Raw genomic sequence first — 17,318 nt, forward strand, 5'->3', positions numbered from 1 at the left:
ATCTAAATATAAGACTCCTCTCTGAGATTTTTAGATTTATTTATAAAACACTCGAAGACACAGATAGAAAATATTCACAGCATACACATTACAAAAGAACATGTCACAACCTTTCCAAGGATAACGAAGCGTTTTAATATATGATCAAGGTGAATAAATTCAAAAGAATTGTTTAACACCTAAAGGATTCAAATAGGGCTTTATAGGTTTTAAAACATAAATGAATAAATATGGTACTTAAGATTGCACTAATGTAGTGCATCAGAAACCATCCCTTTTTAGGGATCATTAAAGGCATAGTTCACCAAAAATAACAGTTCTGCTATCATCATCTCTGTCTCATGTAACTTCAAAATTATATGACTTACTTTCTTCTGCAGAACATAAAAGATCTTTAATTAAATGTTTTTAAGGATGCTCTTTTTCATGCATTAACACTGAATGTGGACAAAGGCTTTAAAGCTTCAAAAAGGATGCATAGGCATCATAAAAGTGATTCAATTAAAAAGAGTGGCTGGGATGTTCTTTAAAAAAAAATTGTGTTTCACAGAAGATAGAAGTCATATAGATTTGGAATGAGAGGGGGGGGGGACGAAAAAATTTATTTATGAGTAAATGATACCTTTAACATAGAGAACTATTTCCTCATAATGGACATTAAACAAGACCCTTGCACCCTGATACACAAACACACACGCAAACAGACACACACACACACACACACACACTCATGCTATGGTACTGTAGACATGATGCCACATTCTGTCTCGGCTGTGTGAGAACTTTCTCAAGTTCTCCAGCAGTTTTAGCCTCGCAGTTTAAACATCAGTCATCCAGTCAACATCATCTCTGGTCTGGCTCAGCTCGTGTGCTGCTGTGAATGTTCATGGTCCATGTTTTGTGGTCTGAAGGATACCAGATGTCTGTTTTAAGCATGTTTCAGCCTTGCATACTCAAAGTGGGCTCACATATCCACGTCCCCATCATACGCCAGAGCCACTGCCTTCTGTGGACTGCTGCTGGGACTGTCCTCTTGGTTTTTACTGAAATGCAAAATGTGCATATGCAAGCATGCAACAATGTCTAAATACATTTAAATTCAAAACAACCACTTAAAATACGATTTGAGTCAAACTTTGTTGCAGTATAAACTATCACCACTAGAGTGCAGAACATACATTGTCAAATTTCGGTTGCACTTTATTTTACAGTATGTGTACTTAATGGACTTATAGTGTACTTACAGTGTATTTATTAAGAAAGTTCTGGTAATACAAGGTAACTACATGGGATAGGTTCAGGGTTAGTACCTAGTTATTACATAGTTATCGTAAAGTGCCAGTTATTTATTCAAGAGATAATGTTCAGTCAGGCAGTCATTATGGCAAAATAAACCAACAGGAGGGTGATTAGGACCTTGATTGTTTTATTATGTGAGAAGAAAGAAAGTGATAGAGTCATAAGAAAAACATTAAACTAGTACAGCCATGTAAAAAGTCAGCCTCACCACAGTAGAAAGGACATAAAGATGAGGAGGAGGATCACAAAAAACCCGGCCGCCATCAGCCCGTACACCCACAACTTGACACGGCCATCTGTCAATCAAAAGAAACATGAATCATCTGGTTGAGAAAACTCTCATCAGAATGATTCAGAGAAGGCTTGGGAGAAATTGCTGACCATTATCTGTCAATCAAATAATCTACCCGATACAGTGCTGCAGGGATGACGTGTGAGTTTTTGGTTAAATATCTGAATTAAGGTGTGTGTTTAACACAAGCTCAATATACTTTCATGTCTTATTCTACAACATAAACTGCATCATTAATACCCCATTTGGATTTTTTAAAAAGGTTTTACTCGTCTTGAAAAAGGCGGTTGCTAACAAGTGGTGAAATGGGGCAACAACAAGTTTTCAGGACATTAAACATCACACCAAACAGGTTAACTTATCTACTCACTAGTCAGCCTCATTGCATCTTTAATCATGCTTTTGCAAACTACTCTAACTCATCAGAGAACTGTTTTTTTTAGTACCTGGTCCAAGAGGCTGCAGTGCCCAGTCCTGGATGTGGTGCTCTGGTCTAAGACGACCTGCGGTGGTCTTCACATCTGCCTTCTTATGGTCCAGTCCTGGGGTTCTGGTACAGTAGTCGAGGAACCCATGAGAGGTCATGACCTCCGTGAAGCCCTTCTCACAACCACAGACTTCATTCTAACAGAAAGACAGAGAGAGTGATGGGAGAGAGACTGGTGACAGCTAGATATTGAAAAGTGCTGTTTTCCACATATGGAGCTATTCAGTTGTTAATTGCACGGCATTAGAAGGTGAGATGAATAATACCGGCATTTATATGTCACCATAACAGACTGTCAATTGAGACCACACTTTATAAACTCTCAGCATCTGTCACAGTTCATTTCCATATAAAAACAGTATTCACTGCTGGTAAATGTTACATTGTTGTAAAACATGGACGGGGCGATGTAACCATAACAGCAGTTGTATTGTATTCTCAAGAACACATCATATTTAGCTGTAGACAATGGACAGTTTTTTTTTTTCTATTAAATCGTTAATCCTATTTATGATTCAAATACAAGAACAAGAGTAAGAATATATTTTAAAATGTTCCATTTTAATTTTAATTTTAGTTTAATTATTTTTGCAGATATTTCCTTAGTCGATTTTTATTTCAGTTTAGTCTTAGTAATTTTAGTACTTCAACTTCAATTTATTTAATTTAGTTGTATAATGCCCCCTCAGATTTCAGATTTTCAAATAGTTGTATCTCAACCAAATATTGGCCTATTTATTCCGCTTTCAGATGACATAAAAATCTCAGTTTTGAAAAATGTACCATTATGTCTGGTTTTGTGGTCCAGGGTCACAGATTTTCTTTCAGCATGATTTCAGTTATGTCAATGATTTTTAATTGCTTTAGTTTAATTAACTAACAATACTGGGAGGAAGGAGAGGAAAATTTTGTGAATTTTAATAAAAAAAAAAAAAAAACATTTGTCAGAATTTAAAAAAACAACAACAAAAACAACAAAAACACATTTTGGATGAATGATTAAGATTGTGTGTCCACAGTGTTCTGGGTGTCACCTGTGTGCAGAAGGAGAAGGGTTTGGTGCAGGGAGGGTGACACTGTCGTACGGCAGAGGGCTGGTTCTGAGCAATGCAGCCTCCTAAGATAAAAGATAAAAATGCACTAAGATTAAAATCTGCCATTGTGCATTCCCATGCTTAAAAAGCTATTAAAAATAGGATAGTAAATAAGATGATTTCTGAATTAATGCATTCTTAATGCAGTAGTGCACACCTGTGACATTGACTCCATCAGAGCGTTGGCACCAAACCAGTCTACGGTTATGCCTCCATTCACCGGTCATCCATTCATAACTAAGACATGTTCCTCCTGGAAGAACAGACAAAAACACACTACAGTGCTTTTCTGGTTTAGTGTCTGAACAACACTTCCTGTCTATCACTTCTCAGTCTTGGAGCTATTTTCACAAATAGCCAGAGAGGAAATAAAAGTGTGGCAAAACAACAGCTTGGAAATGTTCTAGGTGAAGAGAGGAAGAGAGAAACGGGTTTATTTGGGTTTATCTTTTAAATGTGGAGGACTGGTACTTCATCAATATCTGTGAATCAGTGTGTCGGAAATACATAGCGTGTGAAAAAAATAACAAAATATATACATTTTAACCTTAAAAAATAAATTTGACATTATTTCACAAAAAAAAATCTAACTTCATTTTCACCTAAAATGCACTTTACTGTTTATTTTATACAGTAAAAAAGTTATATTGTGAATGATGGCAAAGTGGATTTTTTTAGCAGCATTAATCCAGTCTTTAGTGTCACATTATTCAGAAATCGTTCTAATATTACAAAAATAAATAAAAAATCAGACTGTTTGGTGTTTTTCTTCTCTGGCTTCCCACAAACCTCGGCATGGCCGTGTCTCATACATCTGGCTGGGACAGGTGTCCTGGTTCTCCGGGACCTGGGTGACTATGGCTCTAGAACGAGCCTGTCGACCCCATGTCTCAAAACTCCGTCCATCCAAACACAGCAGCTGACACAAACTCCAAGGTGACCATTTGGTTAGGTGACATTCTCCTGACGTGCGAGATGGAAATTACAGCCGATGAGCTCCTCGAGATCAAAGGTGCTGATTCATCACTAACGAACTCTTCATTAGGATCAATATCACTATCAAAACATCACTAAGGTGTAATTATTTAGCTGTGTGTTTAGTGGGATGCAGACCTGGACATGGGATTGTGCAGGGCTGCAGTAACTCAGTCTCGCTGACTTTGCTCTGTGAGTTTCCTACACACATTTTATCCTCTACTGGAATGGGCTGAGGAGGACCTGAAAGAGAACCCCAGTGCACTACACAGGATATTTCCCTCCGACTTACACCCTCGCCACAGTCGGCCCCCTGCAAACAGACAGACATAGATTACAGAGAGAGCGCTAGAGGATTTCAGCTGTCTAAAGATCTAAAGATCTAAACAGTGATGTTCTTTTTGGCTATTTAGATGTATTATTCATTTTCTGTGTGCTGCTGAAATATATCAGGTAATTCTTCTAGATTTCAGTTATTTAGGAAGTGTAAATCTGGTGGGTAGAAAGAAACCACTCCAGATTTAACCATAATATAATATAATATAATTGGCTCATAACATTGTGAAGAGGCCTCCGCATGGGCTTGTGTCCAACACGCCAAATGATTCACAGCCAGAGAGTGTTTGTGAACGCTTGCGGTTCTGATTGGCTAAAAAAAAGTGTGTTGCTTCCCTGAATCACATTTTTTTTTTATTTATTTTTTTAAGCTGCTTACAGAACCCAGGTCTGTCATAGAGGCTCATTTGGTTGCTCAGGCCATCTATTTCAGTGAGGCTGGAGTGAGATTTTACACATGGTATAAAAATGCACCTTTAATTGGTAGCATTTATTCTACTAAAAAGACCTGCTGAGACACTAATGAAGGAACTTTCTATTTTATTGACAATTTATTTGTATCTACATGGTTTGAAGACCTGCTTATTTCATCGAGCTTGTGGCGTTCGATTGCGTCGGAGAATTGTGGGGGATTGGCTGCATGATTTTCTTTATGTTATGTCTTGTTGAAATGTTATGTTTGCATGAATTTGAGATTTACTTATAATTTATGGACAGCACTTTGGTCCATTTTAAAGGGTTTGAAAGTGCTTTGTAAATAAAACTTGAGTTGAGTATTAGTTTCTTAATTTCCCGTATATCATATACTTTTAGTTGCAAAATGAAACACAAATACAACTTTGAATAGGGGTTTCTTCAATACCATTGTTTACTTATATGTGGTGACACATCTGCATTAAGATCTGCGATTGAGAAAGAGAACTCTATCAGAGCTGTTCATAAAAGCCCAGCGAGGGTGATTTTATCTCCTATGAGCACAGCGAATACCCTGATATGATGGGTTTGCTTTGACAGTTTAATGGAAAGCAGTAGCCTTCAGCCATGCCAATTTTCTTTAGTCTGATCATTTGTGCATGTAAAGGACAGTGTCTCAGCAACAGATGCAGTTGTTTGCTTGAGTTTAACTCAGTCAGGTGCAGCGCATCAGTTCTACCTCCACCCTGCACGGTCTCCAGTCCCCCAGTCTCCAACTGTAGCATGGCCTGATGGGACAGGGGTGAGTTTGGGAAAGCTGAGATGGACAGGGACGACCTCCTTCTCCGGCAGGCTGCAAAACGACCCTGGACCGTGTCATCTGACCTGGAAAATTCACATAGAACAAGACACAAACACATGGGATCAGAAGTCCAGTGAGAGCTCTGTTTGCACGCTGAGGTTTAATAAGCGCCCTGGGAAGTGTTTACTCATGGGGCCTGCAGAGCCTTGAATTGAGATAAATGAGACTGATTTTGAAGCTTTTAATTAAGTCTCTAACAACAGCCAAGTTCAAGGAAGCATGACTGAACTCTCAAGGGTGTAAACATCTTTCCAAAGATACTAGATTCTTTTTTACCGGCCAGTGTTGAAATGGAAAGCACCACTTATGTTCTCTTTAAAAATGTTATATTATTATAAGTAATATTAAACATTTATTAATAATAAATAACTAAATTTTTTGATGTTGTTATTATAATTATTAATTTTATTTGCCAGTATAAAAAAAAAAAACCTTTTGTTTTCATCAAAAAAACAAACAAACAATTAAAAAGACTATAAAATAATATTAAATATTCATTTATTAATTTTAAATAACGGATTTATGTATTTGTTTGTTTGCGTGCCATGTACAGAAGGAAATAACCACTTATGTTTTTATAACAAAAAAAGAAGAAAAAAATCTTACCATATATATATATATATATATATATATATATATATATATATATATATATATATATATATATATAATATTTTATTGTGAAATTTTGAGAAGGAAAGCACCACTTATGTTTCATTCAAAAACAAATGTTTTAAATTGTTATATAATTATAAAATGTTAATAAATAATAATCATAATATAGTATTATTATGATTATTATTATATCAATTGGAGATCATACTTTGGTTTCCACAGGAGTGTGAACATTCTGACCAGGTGGACCACTCTGTAATCAGGCAGTTAACCGGGCAGCCCACCTCACAGGGGGCAGAGAGCTTTCCACGTGAAGGACCCAGCTGAAAAAAAGAGAAGAAAACAATAAACTAACTGGATTCCTTTGAAAGCTTTGGTTGAGAGAATTCTAGTGAGAAAAGTACAGTTACCTCTTTGCACATGCTCAGTTCCACCAGCTTCCCATCGCTGCGGACACAGTTCAGGAGTCTGGTCTTCATCCCATGGCCACACACTGCATTTTCACTGAGCTGACAGCTACTCCAGTCTTTACAACATAACAAAACACACTTCACTCCCAGCACTATATCATGTGGGCTGAATGCATTTTACAATCTGTAAATTATTAAAATGTGCACGCTTGTAACAGCACCTGAGTAAACGTAGGAGTATTTGAGACAGGTTATATTGACACAGGCTTGAGTCTGATTTAGATCTGGGCAGGTATGATCTCCTTCTGGCCACCTCAAGACATTTCTACTCCTCCACCTCAAATCACCGTCATTACAATCCTGGAGGAATGCAGGCATGAATCAGATATGCAAATACACCAATACATAATCTTGCATTTATATCCTAACGGGGACTTCCTATTCATCATGTTTACAGTAATGCAATTTTCAAGTCTAAGGGACAAGACATTCTGGAGGATTTAAAGGCAGTAATTTGTAGCTTATATTTTTGGTAAAGCACTCAGTTGTGCTATTTGAGTTGTAAAATGCTTTTTCAGCACCTCTGTTTAATCATGCACCTTCCAAACAGTGTAATGTTTTATTTATTCATGTGCAATGCCAGGCACTCTAGACTTAAAAATGCATTACGCTAAACACTATTTTCCCTTGCTTTTACTAATGTAGGGATAGGCCACAAGTATTTCTATTGGTAATCAACACAATGGCACAAATTATGTGCTAAACTTGCAGAAGAAAAATTCCCTTAATATTGTCTGATCATAATTACAGCAGAAAAATCAATGCACCTTTATTTTTTTATATGAATTAAGATTATTTAATCACTGATGAAGTCATTTCTTGTTGGACTCTCAACAGTCCATAATCCAAAAGGAAGATGGTAGCTTTTGCTATTCTCCTGGGGTCAGTTTTTGAAAAGTATAATAAAACTTTTGTTAACTGTTATGTATTTCAGTACTACTGTGAACCAATTTGTTAAATCCACTGCAATATATTCACTAAGGAATAAACACTTATTTCAATCATCCCATCATGACAAGCTTCCCTCCAACCTAACATTTTATGATCCATTCATCAGCCCCTCCATCTATTCATCCATCAGTCAAACAACTGACCATGGTGCATTTGGTCCACTGGCTCCACTCTGATGTCACACAGTGGGCGGGGCACGGCAGTAGACAGGTCTCGACTCTGATTGGCTTTTCCTCCTGGTCACACAGCGAGTCATCCACAACCTCATCCTGATTTTCTCCTCCCTTTTTCATGCACCTTTAGGCCAGAGACAAACAAATTTGATCTTACCCTAAAATGTAGATGTCTAGGGGGATTGTGGCACCTCTTAAGCAAAAAATAAAAATAAAAAAATGTTACAGAGTGAGAGCACAAAAACAACCAGAAAATGTTGTTGAGTTATAACATTACCCATGGTTTCCCATCATCCCCTGACCTCACTTTAGTCTGAAGGACAGAGTTACGACCTCACTTATCTTTAAGAAGCAGAGTTATGACCCCATGAATCTGTTTGGCACTGTTGTGACCTCTCCTCGGATTTGAACGCTGACTTATGAGACAATTTTGCTGTGTGATGAACACAGGATCTGTTTTATCATTGTGAGGTAAAACACAATATACTGTGCTGCTGTTCTGTGGCAGAACGGGTACACTTTAAAAGACTTTCTCAGTACGAGACAACATATTTTTATTGAAACTTTTTTTTAGTGACTTCAGAGATAATTAGCTTATTTCAAGGCTCAACGTAATGATCTCACTGGATTTTGCTGGTCCGGAAGCCCTCTCCGCACACAGGCTGGGTTGATCCAGAGTTCTTGAGATTGTTTGGTGGGTTTAGGACACACATGGACCAGGACTCCACTTCCCACACATACTGACTGCATTCAGAGTAACAGGGCAGTACCTCAGACACCTGATCACAGACAAGATGTTTATAGTTAGGGCAGCATGCACACAATTGTGTGGTTTGTGTGTCTCTGTGTATACAAGTATGTAAAGAAAAAAAAAATAGCATTCTAATTCTTATATAAGCAGACACATAAACACATAAGTGCAAAATATTATGAACACAAATACACACAATTCTCTAGGGGACTCACCTGAGCCTTTGTAGATATTCATATCAGCAGAACATGACCGGCAGCAAAACCACAGAGGGGATAGGAAAGAAGTGAAAAGAAAATAAATTGAAAAGAGACAAAATGAAAATAATGGTAAAAGGGAAAGAAAAATCGGAAAATGTAAAGGAAGGAAATGAGAAATGAAATGGAACAGACACATAACGAAAAATATATGAAAAGGCAGAGGAAATGAATGGGGAAAGAAAGAAGAAATGAAAGGGGTGAAAAGGAAAAGAAAAGCAATAGTGTAAGGGAGAGTAAAGCAATAAGTAAACAAAGAAAAGAAAAGAAAAGAATGGGAAATAGAAAGGGAACCAGGAACCGAAAATTAAAGCAATGGAATGGGAAAAGAAACAAAGAAGGGGAAATGGAATGGATGCAGAAGCAGAGTATATTAAAGTAAGAGAAAATTAATGGGGGAAAGAAAAGGGGAAGGGGAAAGAAAAAGGAAGGAAATTTAAAGAATATTGCAATGTAAAGGAAATGGAAAAGGGAAGGAACAGGAAAAGAAAATGAAAGAAAAGGGAAAGGAAATGGAATTAATGCAGAGCGAAAAGAAAAAGAAAAGGAGGGAAGAGGAATGTAAAAATAAAGGAAAGCAAAGGAAGATGGAACACGGAAAAGGGAAAAAAGGGAAAAAGGAAAGGACATATTTTCCATTAGTTTCTATTGGAACATGTTTGACCCCACCATAGATTCGTTATTTAGTGGTTCATTTATATGAGCGAAACTGAGCTGAAGTAAAATTCTTGCCGACTCCAGTTCAGATCCATCAAACTTTAATGTTGCTTGACCTGCCCTGATGAAATATAAAATAAAAAGAGTGAAATAAAAGGAAAAGGCAAAAAGCAGGGGGGATAAGAGGTTCAGTCCCTGGAGGTCTTGGTCCTCTCCAGTCTTGTCTTAAAAGAACAGCAAGTGGTTGAGAAACATTGTGGAAACCTGGGGAAGACCCCAAAAGCCAGGCCAAATGAATAATAAATTATACAGTAGGTTTACACACACACTAGCTTGTTCTCTGTGACTCTCACACAGATGAAGATACAATATGTATAATTTTATGAACACATATAACTGAGGCATGTATAATTTCACAGCAGGTGATTTTTCCTTGAGGCTAATTTAAATAGACTAAACAGCTCTATTATCAATAATAACTAGGTCTCAGAACTACCCATGTCTTATTTAGACTGATTAGTTTCTTCATTTCTTACAAGATCGATAAAGTAGAAGTTGATCTGAATAATCATTCACACCTGATTTTTGTAATCGAGTTTTGGGCAGGGCCGACCTCCATTGAAAGGCTTCTCTCGTAGCCACTGAGAGCGAACTTTCACCCCCCCTCCACACGAGGCGCTGCAGGCGGACCAGTTCGACCACTCGCTTAGCTTACAGTCCGTAGAACAGGCTACATGACACGATTCCTCTTCATAACCTGTGACAGCATACACGCCACTTCTTTAGAGGTACATGGAAGATACATACAATCTAAATTACAATAGTACAAAACAAAACAACAAATATTGTATTTTTATTATATATATATTTGCAACATCTTTGCAATTCATTTTTGTAAATAAAGAATAAATTCAAATGCCATAGTATCTTAATATTTATCATAAGTTAAATTTTTTTAAGAATTTGCAAAGTTATGGTAAATCTATGATTTATTTATTCATCTTAAAAGACAAATTTCATTTAAAATTTAGAATAAAAGTCATTTAAATAATTGTGACAAAATGTGCAAAAATAAAAATGGTCTGAAAAACATATAAATAATAAATTCATTATAAATGGTAATTTATTTGATAGTTTTGGAAGAGTGCATCACCAGGGCTTCTACAGAGAGCTGGCTCCACCAATCGTCCCAGGTGATCCAGACAGGCAAGAGCTCTGTAGCGTTTCCCGTGCCCACACTCGCTGTTCTTCCTCTGAGCTCGCCAGTCCTGGACTGTCTTTTGGCCTTGAAGGGAAACTCCTTGGATGAAAGGATGGCCAGCAATGTTTTTTGCTGGTGAGAGCAAACAAGGAGACCAGGGACCCTGAGCCTGGGTGTGAAACTCAGAACAAGGACAGGTTTCTTTCTCCAGGAGAGGAAATGTCTCTTCCTGCTGGCATCGCCAGCGCTTCTTACTGCGACCTGGGAGATTGGATGGAAGGGGAACTTGGATGGTGTGTGCGCTCCCACAAAACATTTAGAAAATCGGAATAGTTTATGGTTGAACATGTTACCTATCAGAGATCGGGTACGAGTGCGCCAACTTCCACAGCCTTGACACTCGGTGAATCTGCTCCAGGAGGTGAAGCTACATTCATCTCTGCATGGCACACGACATTCCCTCACCGGGACGGGCATCAGTCCAGCCCACCTCAAACAGTCCGTCACATCTGCAGGAGAATCATCCGCACCAACACACGTCACCTCTGAAAACATCACAGAGATAGAAAAGATATCAGTTGCACCGTTCGAAGTATGATAAAAAATTTTGGACACTTTCAAACTTTGTCAACATTGAAATGTCGATCTAATGTGACAAAATGTAAATTCTGTCAAAAATTCTGTATGATTTTTCTCTTATTTTAAAAATGTCTTATTCAGTTCAATGAAGGGTAAAAATATGATAACAGAATTATCCTTTATGGGTGAAATATCCCTTAAAGGTGTACAAATACATTCTAAAGGTCTTCTGTAACACACTAGTCCTCAATCGTTTTCAATCAGCAGAACAAATTAGGGTACAATATTTGTAAAACCTTTCTTATGTAAATAGTTTCAATGAACAATTTAAGTAAGAATGGTTTTAAAAATAATTTACATAAGCCCCTTTCACACTGCACGTCGGACCCGGCAAATTGCCAGAACATTGCCGGGTCGCCTTCTGTGTGAAAGCAAACACGTCCCGGGATTGATTCCGGCATTGAACCTGGGTCGGGGACCTAGTAACATTGCTGGGTCCAATCCCGGGACAAGTGCTGTGTGAACAAAAGCCAGATCTAATGCCATGTCGAAGTGGTGACGCGCGTTATCGCGCGACTCTTTTATTGGCTGTTTTGAAGGAAGATCAACGTTCGCGACAAAAAAATATGTGCAAACTGTAATGAAGCAGAGATGCTGATGCTGAGATCGTTTACTAGCTTCAGTGAAAGTATAACGTGCATGGTGTTTTCGACTCGTTCATTACACATTACGCCCTGATGTCACGTGTCGTTACGGGATCTTTACGGGTTGTGTGTGAAAGCACGCACATATACCGGGTAATCAATGGCAGTGTGGAAGTGCAAAATCTAGCGACCCGGGAACAATTGCCGGAACACTTTTGCCGTGTATTTGCCAGAACTGCAGTGTGAAAGGGGCTATAGATAATAATTCTGCTTGTGTTACCTAAATTAGCCCACTGTGCACATCTTGAGGGAGTCATTTATTTGCTGTCCGCTGCAAACCGCATTTTGAAAGGATCCCTACTGTGCCTTGATAGGCCAACACCTTTAAATTTACATGAAGCACCAGCAGGATATTTTAAAAAGGGCCCAGGAACAGAGATGTCGGATGTCACACCATGCTCTGTGTCCCCTTTGTCATCTTGACAATTTTCTATAAGAGTAGATAGTATGGGGAAAATTACAAGAAAAAAAAAGACCTGCAGGCAGTGAAGAAGTCCATCTGAATTTCTAAGACGAGTAATCGTCCTACAGTAACCCACGTTTTACAGAACTTTCCTAATAAAACTTTAAATCATACAGAGATCCTAATCTGTCACTTACCTCTTTTCTCTAGGCCAATACCGCATGCCTCTGTGGGCCCACCCACAGCCTGCCTCACCCAATCAGGTACCAGAATGCACTGATGCCAGCGGTGGGTCTGCCATCTGCCAGGAAACATCAGTGCACAGAAAACATGTTGCGGCGTCTGGCTAATATCCAATTATATTTTCTGAACATTTTGTATTTTGTTGGCACATCTACGCATTGCCACATTTTAATGGAGTGACACCACATGTTGTACATGGTTTGATTACATTTGAGCATTTTTCTGTCTTATAAAGGACACTATATAAAAGCTTTAAGTTTATTCATGTTAATATTGTTTTTCATAATTTTCCAAATCAAAATCACATTTAAAGTTCAATTGTTTTTTGCATTTTTCATAACAAAGAATCACTAATAAGCTACTGGTAATTATATTATGTTGATATCAAGTTTAGGTAACACTTTAGTATAGTGTCCAATTCACACTAATAATTAGTTGCTTATTAGCATGTCTATTATTAACATATTGGCTGTTTATTAGTGCTTATAAAGTACATATAATGCATGACATCCATAATCCTACCCAATACCCTAAACTTAACAACTACCTTATAAACTATTAATAAGCAGCAAATAAGGAGTTAATTGAAGCAAAAGTCATAGTTAATGGTTAGTTAATAGTGAGAATTGGACCCTAAAATAAAGTGAGACCCAAGTTTATAATGATTTACTTGATTTTTACGTCATGATCTATATGTAGCTTTGCAATAATCAGGTTGATTTATGTCACACTGAAGACTGGAATAATGACTGGTGAAAATTCAGCTTTGCCATTACAGCAATAAATTCTATTTTACAATTTAAAAAATAAATTGTAATAATATTTTACAATATTACAGTTTTTACTGAATTTTGATCAAATAAATGCAGCTTTGGTTAGCGTAACAGACATCATTTATCGCTCATTTAACCATTTCTCTCTTTACCTGTAAGTTGGGCACAGAGGGGGTGGATCACATTCTCTCTCCTCATAAAGAGTATCTGGGCACTCTTGACCTCCATTAGCAGGTCTCTGGATGATGATCCTGTGACGAGACTGAGTTGGTGCACTGGCATTCACTAGAAAAGCAAAATTCACAGTATTGGGAGAAAATCATGTAGTGAAAATTTTGAGCTTGTCAAGTTGTTCCTGGTTAGGACATGTTGTTAGGATTAGCGGTCTACACGTTTACCTGATAAACAGGAAGTGGGACAGGCGCTCCATTCGCTAAATGGTGTGACTATGCAGTCAATGTTGCAAGGTAAAGGACAAGACCGGATGGAGTCAGGACGAGAGGATTCAGGACACCTAAAGTTGATAAGTATGAAATTTTCTGTATGAGTGTTCTATATACAGAATTTAGGATGAAAGCTTGTGTGTTTCTTTACCATTTTGGCAGCACATGTCCATTCCCAGCTCTCCTGCATGTGATTTGGCGCATCTGTACCCCTGTACCGCAGGTGGCATCATTCTCCATCTGTGGAGGTGCACTGTTACCTTCACTCTCGACTGTGATGGTGTTTGGCATACAGGGATCCCAAGGTGAAGTATCCCAGTAGTACACTGTGCATGGTTCTGTGCCACAGGCTCTCCACTGCACCAGCTCAGGGGCCAGAGGACATAGCTTTCCTTCTACAAAAAAAATAAAAATGTACTGTACGTATAGATATTTAAGAACATAGACCCTTATGTTTGAGGGGTCAAACAAAGGATGTGTCCCTGATGATTATGTCATGAAGGGAGAATCTATAATTAATGTGAAAGAGCTAATTTATGGGGACCAGAATACAATAAGGGGATGACGGGACAAAGACTAATAGAACATTGTTTTAAAATGGGGATTAGAGATTTGACCTCGGGTCAAATCAGAGCATTTTGAATTAATTACATTGAAAGAGCCTCAAAGAAGCCCAGTATGCGAAGAAGGCTGTACACTGTTTTTCTGCAACAACTGGAAACGTTACATTTCCAACACTTTTTCATAGTTTGTGCTTTGTGTAATTATTGTTTATACTCTTGAATGTTCGCAGTATAACTTCACAAAACATAATCAGATAATCTTTATCGTAATCAAAATGTGATCTTCAAGAAATTCAGAGCTCAACTTGTGCGCTAATCACTTGGCCTGGTGTCTTATGTTCGCTGCATGAAAGAAATGCTTGTGAACCAAATGTTCAATCTGAACTCACGCTCTCCAGGAAGAGCCAGAACAAGGCGTGAGCGACTTTGTTTCCCTTCTTGGTGTTTACTGGAGCAGGATTGGGAACATGAAGTCCAGGGACCCCAGTGTCCCAACACACAGTCCCCAGGACAGGGCATCTCACATGACTGCAGGACTGGAGGAGGATCTCCTGAACACTGATCACTAGGGACCGTCTCACCTGGAACACCAAGATGAAGATCAGGAAAAAAAAAATCTTTCTCATTTTCTTTATTTATATCAACATACCGGATAATGTTTATTATCTTTTCACAGCTTCCTTTTGAATAACACTTATTATTTCCCAACAAACAAGCATATTTAATTAACGTCTTAATGATACAACACAGGGAAATATGCAGTTTAGTTTATTGCCAAGAAACAAAATGAGAACATTGCTATAAAGATCATGGTTAGTTTTAAGCACAGAAATATCTAGGTTTCCTCTTATCTTGCACCTAACAATCACTTTTCATTAATTCAAACTGAATAATATGCAAATAAGATGTTTAATAGCATTCTGATTGCTCTATTCTTTTCTCCAAGACTGTGATTTGGCAATATTAAGGCAGTTTTTTAATTATCAGACAGCTTGAAAATAATTATTTGATAATGAATGCTGAAGTAAAATATCACTCAGTTCAGTTTGGAAAATACTAAATGCTTCACTGCTAGCTAGCTATATAGATAGATAGATAGATAGATTGACAGATGGACAGACAGACAGATTACAGGAAGAGCAGTATTTCCCGAAACAACGTTCAAACGTTGGCCTTAAAAAAGTCTCTCCTTAAATCTCTCTGAATTGTATGCATTGGCTAAAATATAAATGCACAAATATAAATGCAAAAGGTTTTTTTTTTTTTTTTTTTTTTTAAAGACTGTCTCATCAGCTCCTAATATTTATTTTTATGACCCCTGCAATCACCATCTTTCCTGTTGTGTTATAAGGGTTTATTTTATTTTATTTTCACATGGCAGACAGGAAGATTTTTTTTCACCTATTTGCACTGTAAAAAGAAGCAATTTCCCAGAGTGATTATCTACCTAGAGCCTTAAGACGTGCATTAGTGTGTGCAAGAACCGCAGGACTGCTGACAGACAACAGGATTCAATAGCATGCTGCTTCATAAATTTCGAACTTCAGAAAGATCACAGAAACTCGAGTGATAACTTCTGCAAATAAAGCTGTGAAACATGTCTGGCCATTGCAAAAACTCTTACCTCTTAACTCTTACTCTTTACCTCTTTGCTAAGGCCAATAAGCAATTGCCTATTAGCAACCATTCAATTGAAAAGCAATCGCATAGTAATGTGATCAAAACCATAGCAATACCCTGAAAACCATCCACACCATAATACAATAAAAATATTGATTTACACTGTCCAAAATATATTTCAAATATATGCTAAATATATGTTGTTAAAAAAAAAAAAAAAAAACGCTGCTTAAGAAAAAATATTGGAAATATATTTCTTTTTAAGCTTTGACACACAATTTTACTTCAAGGAGCAAGAAAATACCTTTCCAATTGTTTGGATAAATATAAGATCTATTTTGAACAATATGTTTACACTGAATAATAATAATTTATATATGCCAAAATACTTGCCAAAAATGTCAAAATACGTAGTCTAAAATGTCTAAAGCTCATTTGAAATAAATGTAAATATACTAATATCTATTTTTGTTATATACTGTAATGCATTTTTTCGTGTATTTTGAAATCTGTTTATATATATATATATATATATATATATATATATATATATATATATATATATATATATATATATATATATAGTATTTAAAATAATCTATTTTATATTTTTATATTTGTAAATTTTTTTGATGAGAACTCAATTGGGGTTTTCCTTACTGCCATGATGATAAAGTATGAAAGTTTCTGTTTTATAAACGTTTATTGAACAGCTGGGATGTTCAGTTCTATTTTTCATCTAATGCTGTTTTGGGAAAGTCAGATGAGGTGACTTTAACCGAGTGTAAAGTGATTACAACTAAAATCTCCAGCAGGAATACACGATCACTTTAAGTCAACTGCACTTCAACATTAATGGCTCTGGCATTTCAGCTTCACTTAGCATTTTCCAGAACAATCCAAGTGCATGCTGGGAAGATGACGCTGCAGGTTTAATGCAGACGTGTGTGCTTCACCGTGTCCTGTCATGTATGACGACTGCCAAGCCACAGACGGACATGTTTCTGTGGTAAATCCCTTAAGACCACTCATATACTTACAGCTGATGGACACCACACACACACACAGGCACCTGACATGGAAGAGTGACATTACAATGAAAGACCTTAGAGGACCCCTGAGGCTCTTTGGCAGTTGTGTCTCTGTTTATTTGTGC

General features: G+C 37.3%; 1 protein-coding gene across 1 annotated transcript in view; it reads right to left on the reverse strand.

The window, feature by feature from the left end:
- Positions 1-706: 706 nt before the first annotated feature.
- LOC113071799 (thrombospondin type-1 domain-containing protein 7B-like) overlaps positions 707-17,318 on the reverse strand; it is a 50,825-nt gene continuing 34,213 nt past the window's right edge. Inside the window, exons 8-29 of the mRNA XM_026245112.1 lie at positions 14,932-15,123; positions 14,131-14,374; positions 13,935-14,050; positions 13,689-13,821; positions 12,718-12,821; positions 11,188-11,379; positions 10,787-11,095; positions 10,212-10,390; positions 8,935-8,940; positions 8,593-8,747; positions 7,939-8,092; positions 7,006-7,144; positions 6,785-6,900; positions 6,583-6,697; positions 5,637-5,782; positions 4,286-4,460; positions 3,962-4,135; positions 3,330-3,425; positions 3,113-3,195; positions 2,038-2,215; positions 1,508-1,595; positions 707-1,043 (exon numbers count right to left, since the gene is read on the reverse strand). Of these exons, the coding sequence (XP_026100897.1) occupies positions 965-1,043; positions 1,508-1,595; positions 2,038-2,215; positions 3,113-3,195; positions 3,330-3,425; positions 3,962-4,135; positions 4,286-4,460; positions 5,637-5,782; positions 6,583-6,697; positions 6,785-6,900; positions 7,006-7,144; positions 7,939-8,092; positions 8,593-8,747; positions 8,935-8,940; positions 10,212-10,390; positions 10,787-11,095; positions 11,188-11,379; positions 12,718-12,821; positions 13,689-13,821; positions 13,935-14,050; positions 14,131-14,374; positions 14,932-15,123 (3,173 nt within the window). The 3' untranslated portion in view covers positions 707-964. The remainder of the gene's footprint in view (positions 1,044-1,507; positions 1,596-2,037; positions 2,216-3,112; positions 3,196-3,329; positions 3,426-3,961; positions 4,136-4,285; positions 4,461-5,636; positions 5,783-6,582; positions 6,698-6,784; positions 6,901-7,005; positions 7,145-7,938; positions 8,093-8,592; positions 8,748-8,934; positions 8,941-10,211; positions 10,391-10,786; positions 11,096-11,187; positions 11,380-12,717; positions 12,822-13,688; positions 13,822-13,934; positions 14,051-14,130; positions 14,375-14,931; positions 15,124-17,318) is intronic.

The sequence above is a fragment of the Carassius auratus genome, unplaced genomic scaffold (genome assembly GCF_003368295.1).
Source record: "Carassius auratus strain Wakin unplaced genomic scaffold, ASM336829v1 scaf_tig00008140, whole genome shotgun sequence".
NCBI classification, from domain to species: Eukaryota; Metazoa; Chordata; class Actinopteri; order Cypriniformes; family Cyprinidae; genus Carassius; species Carassius auratus.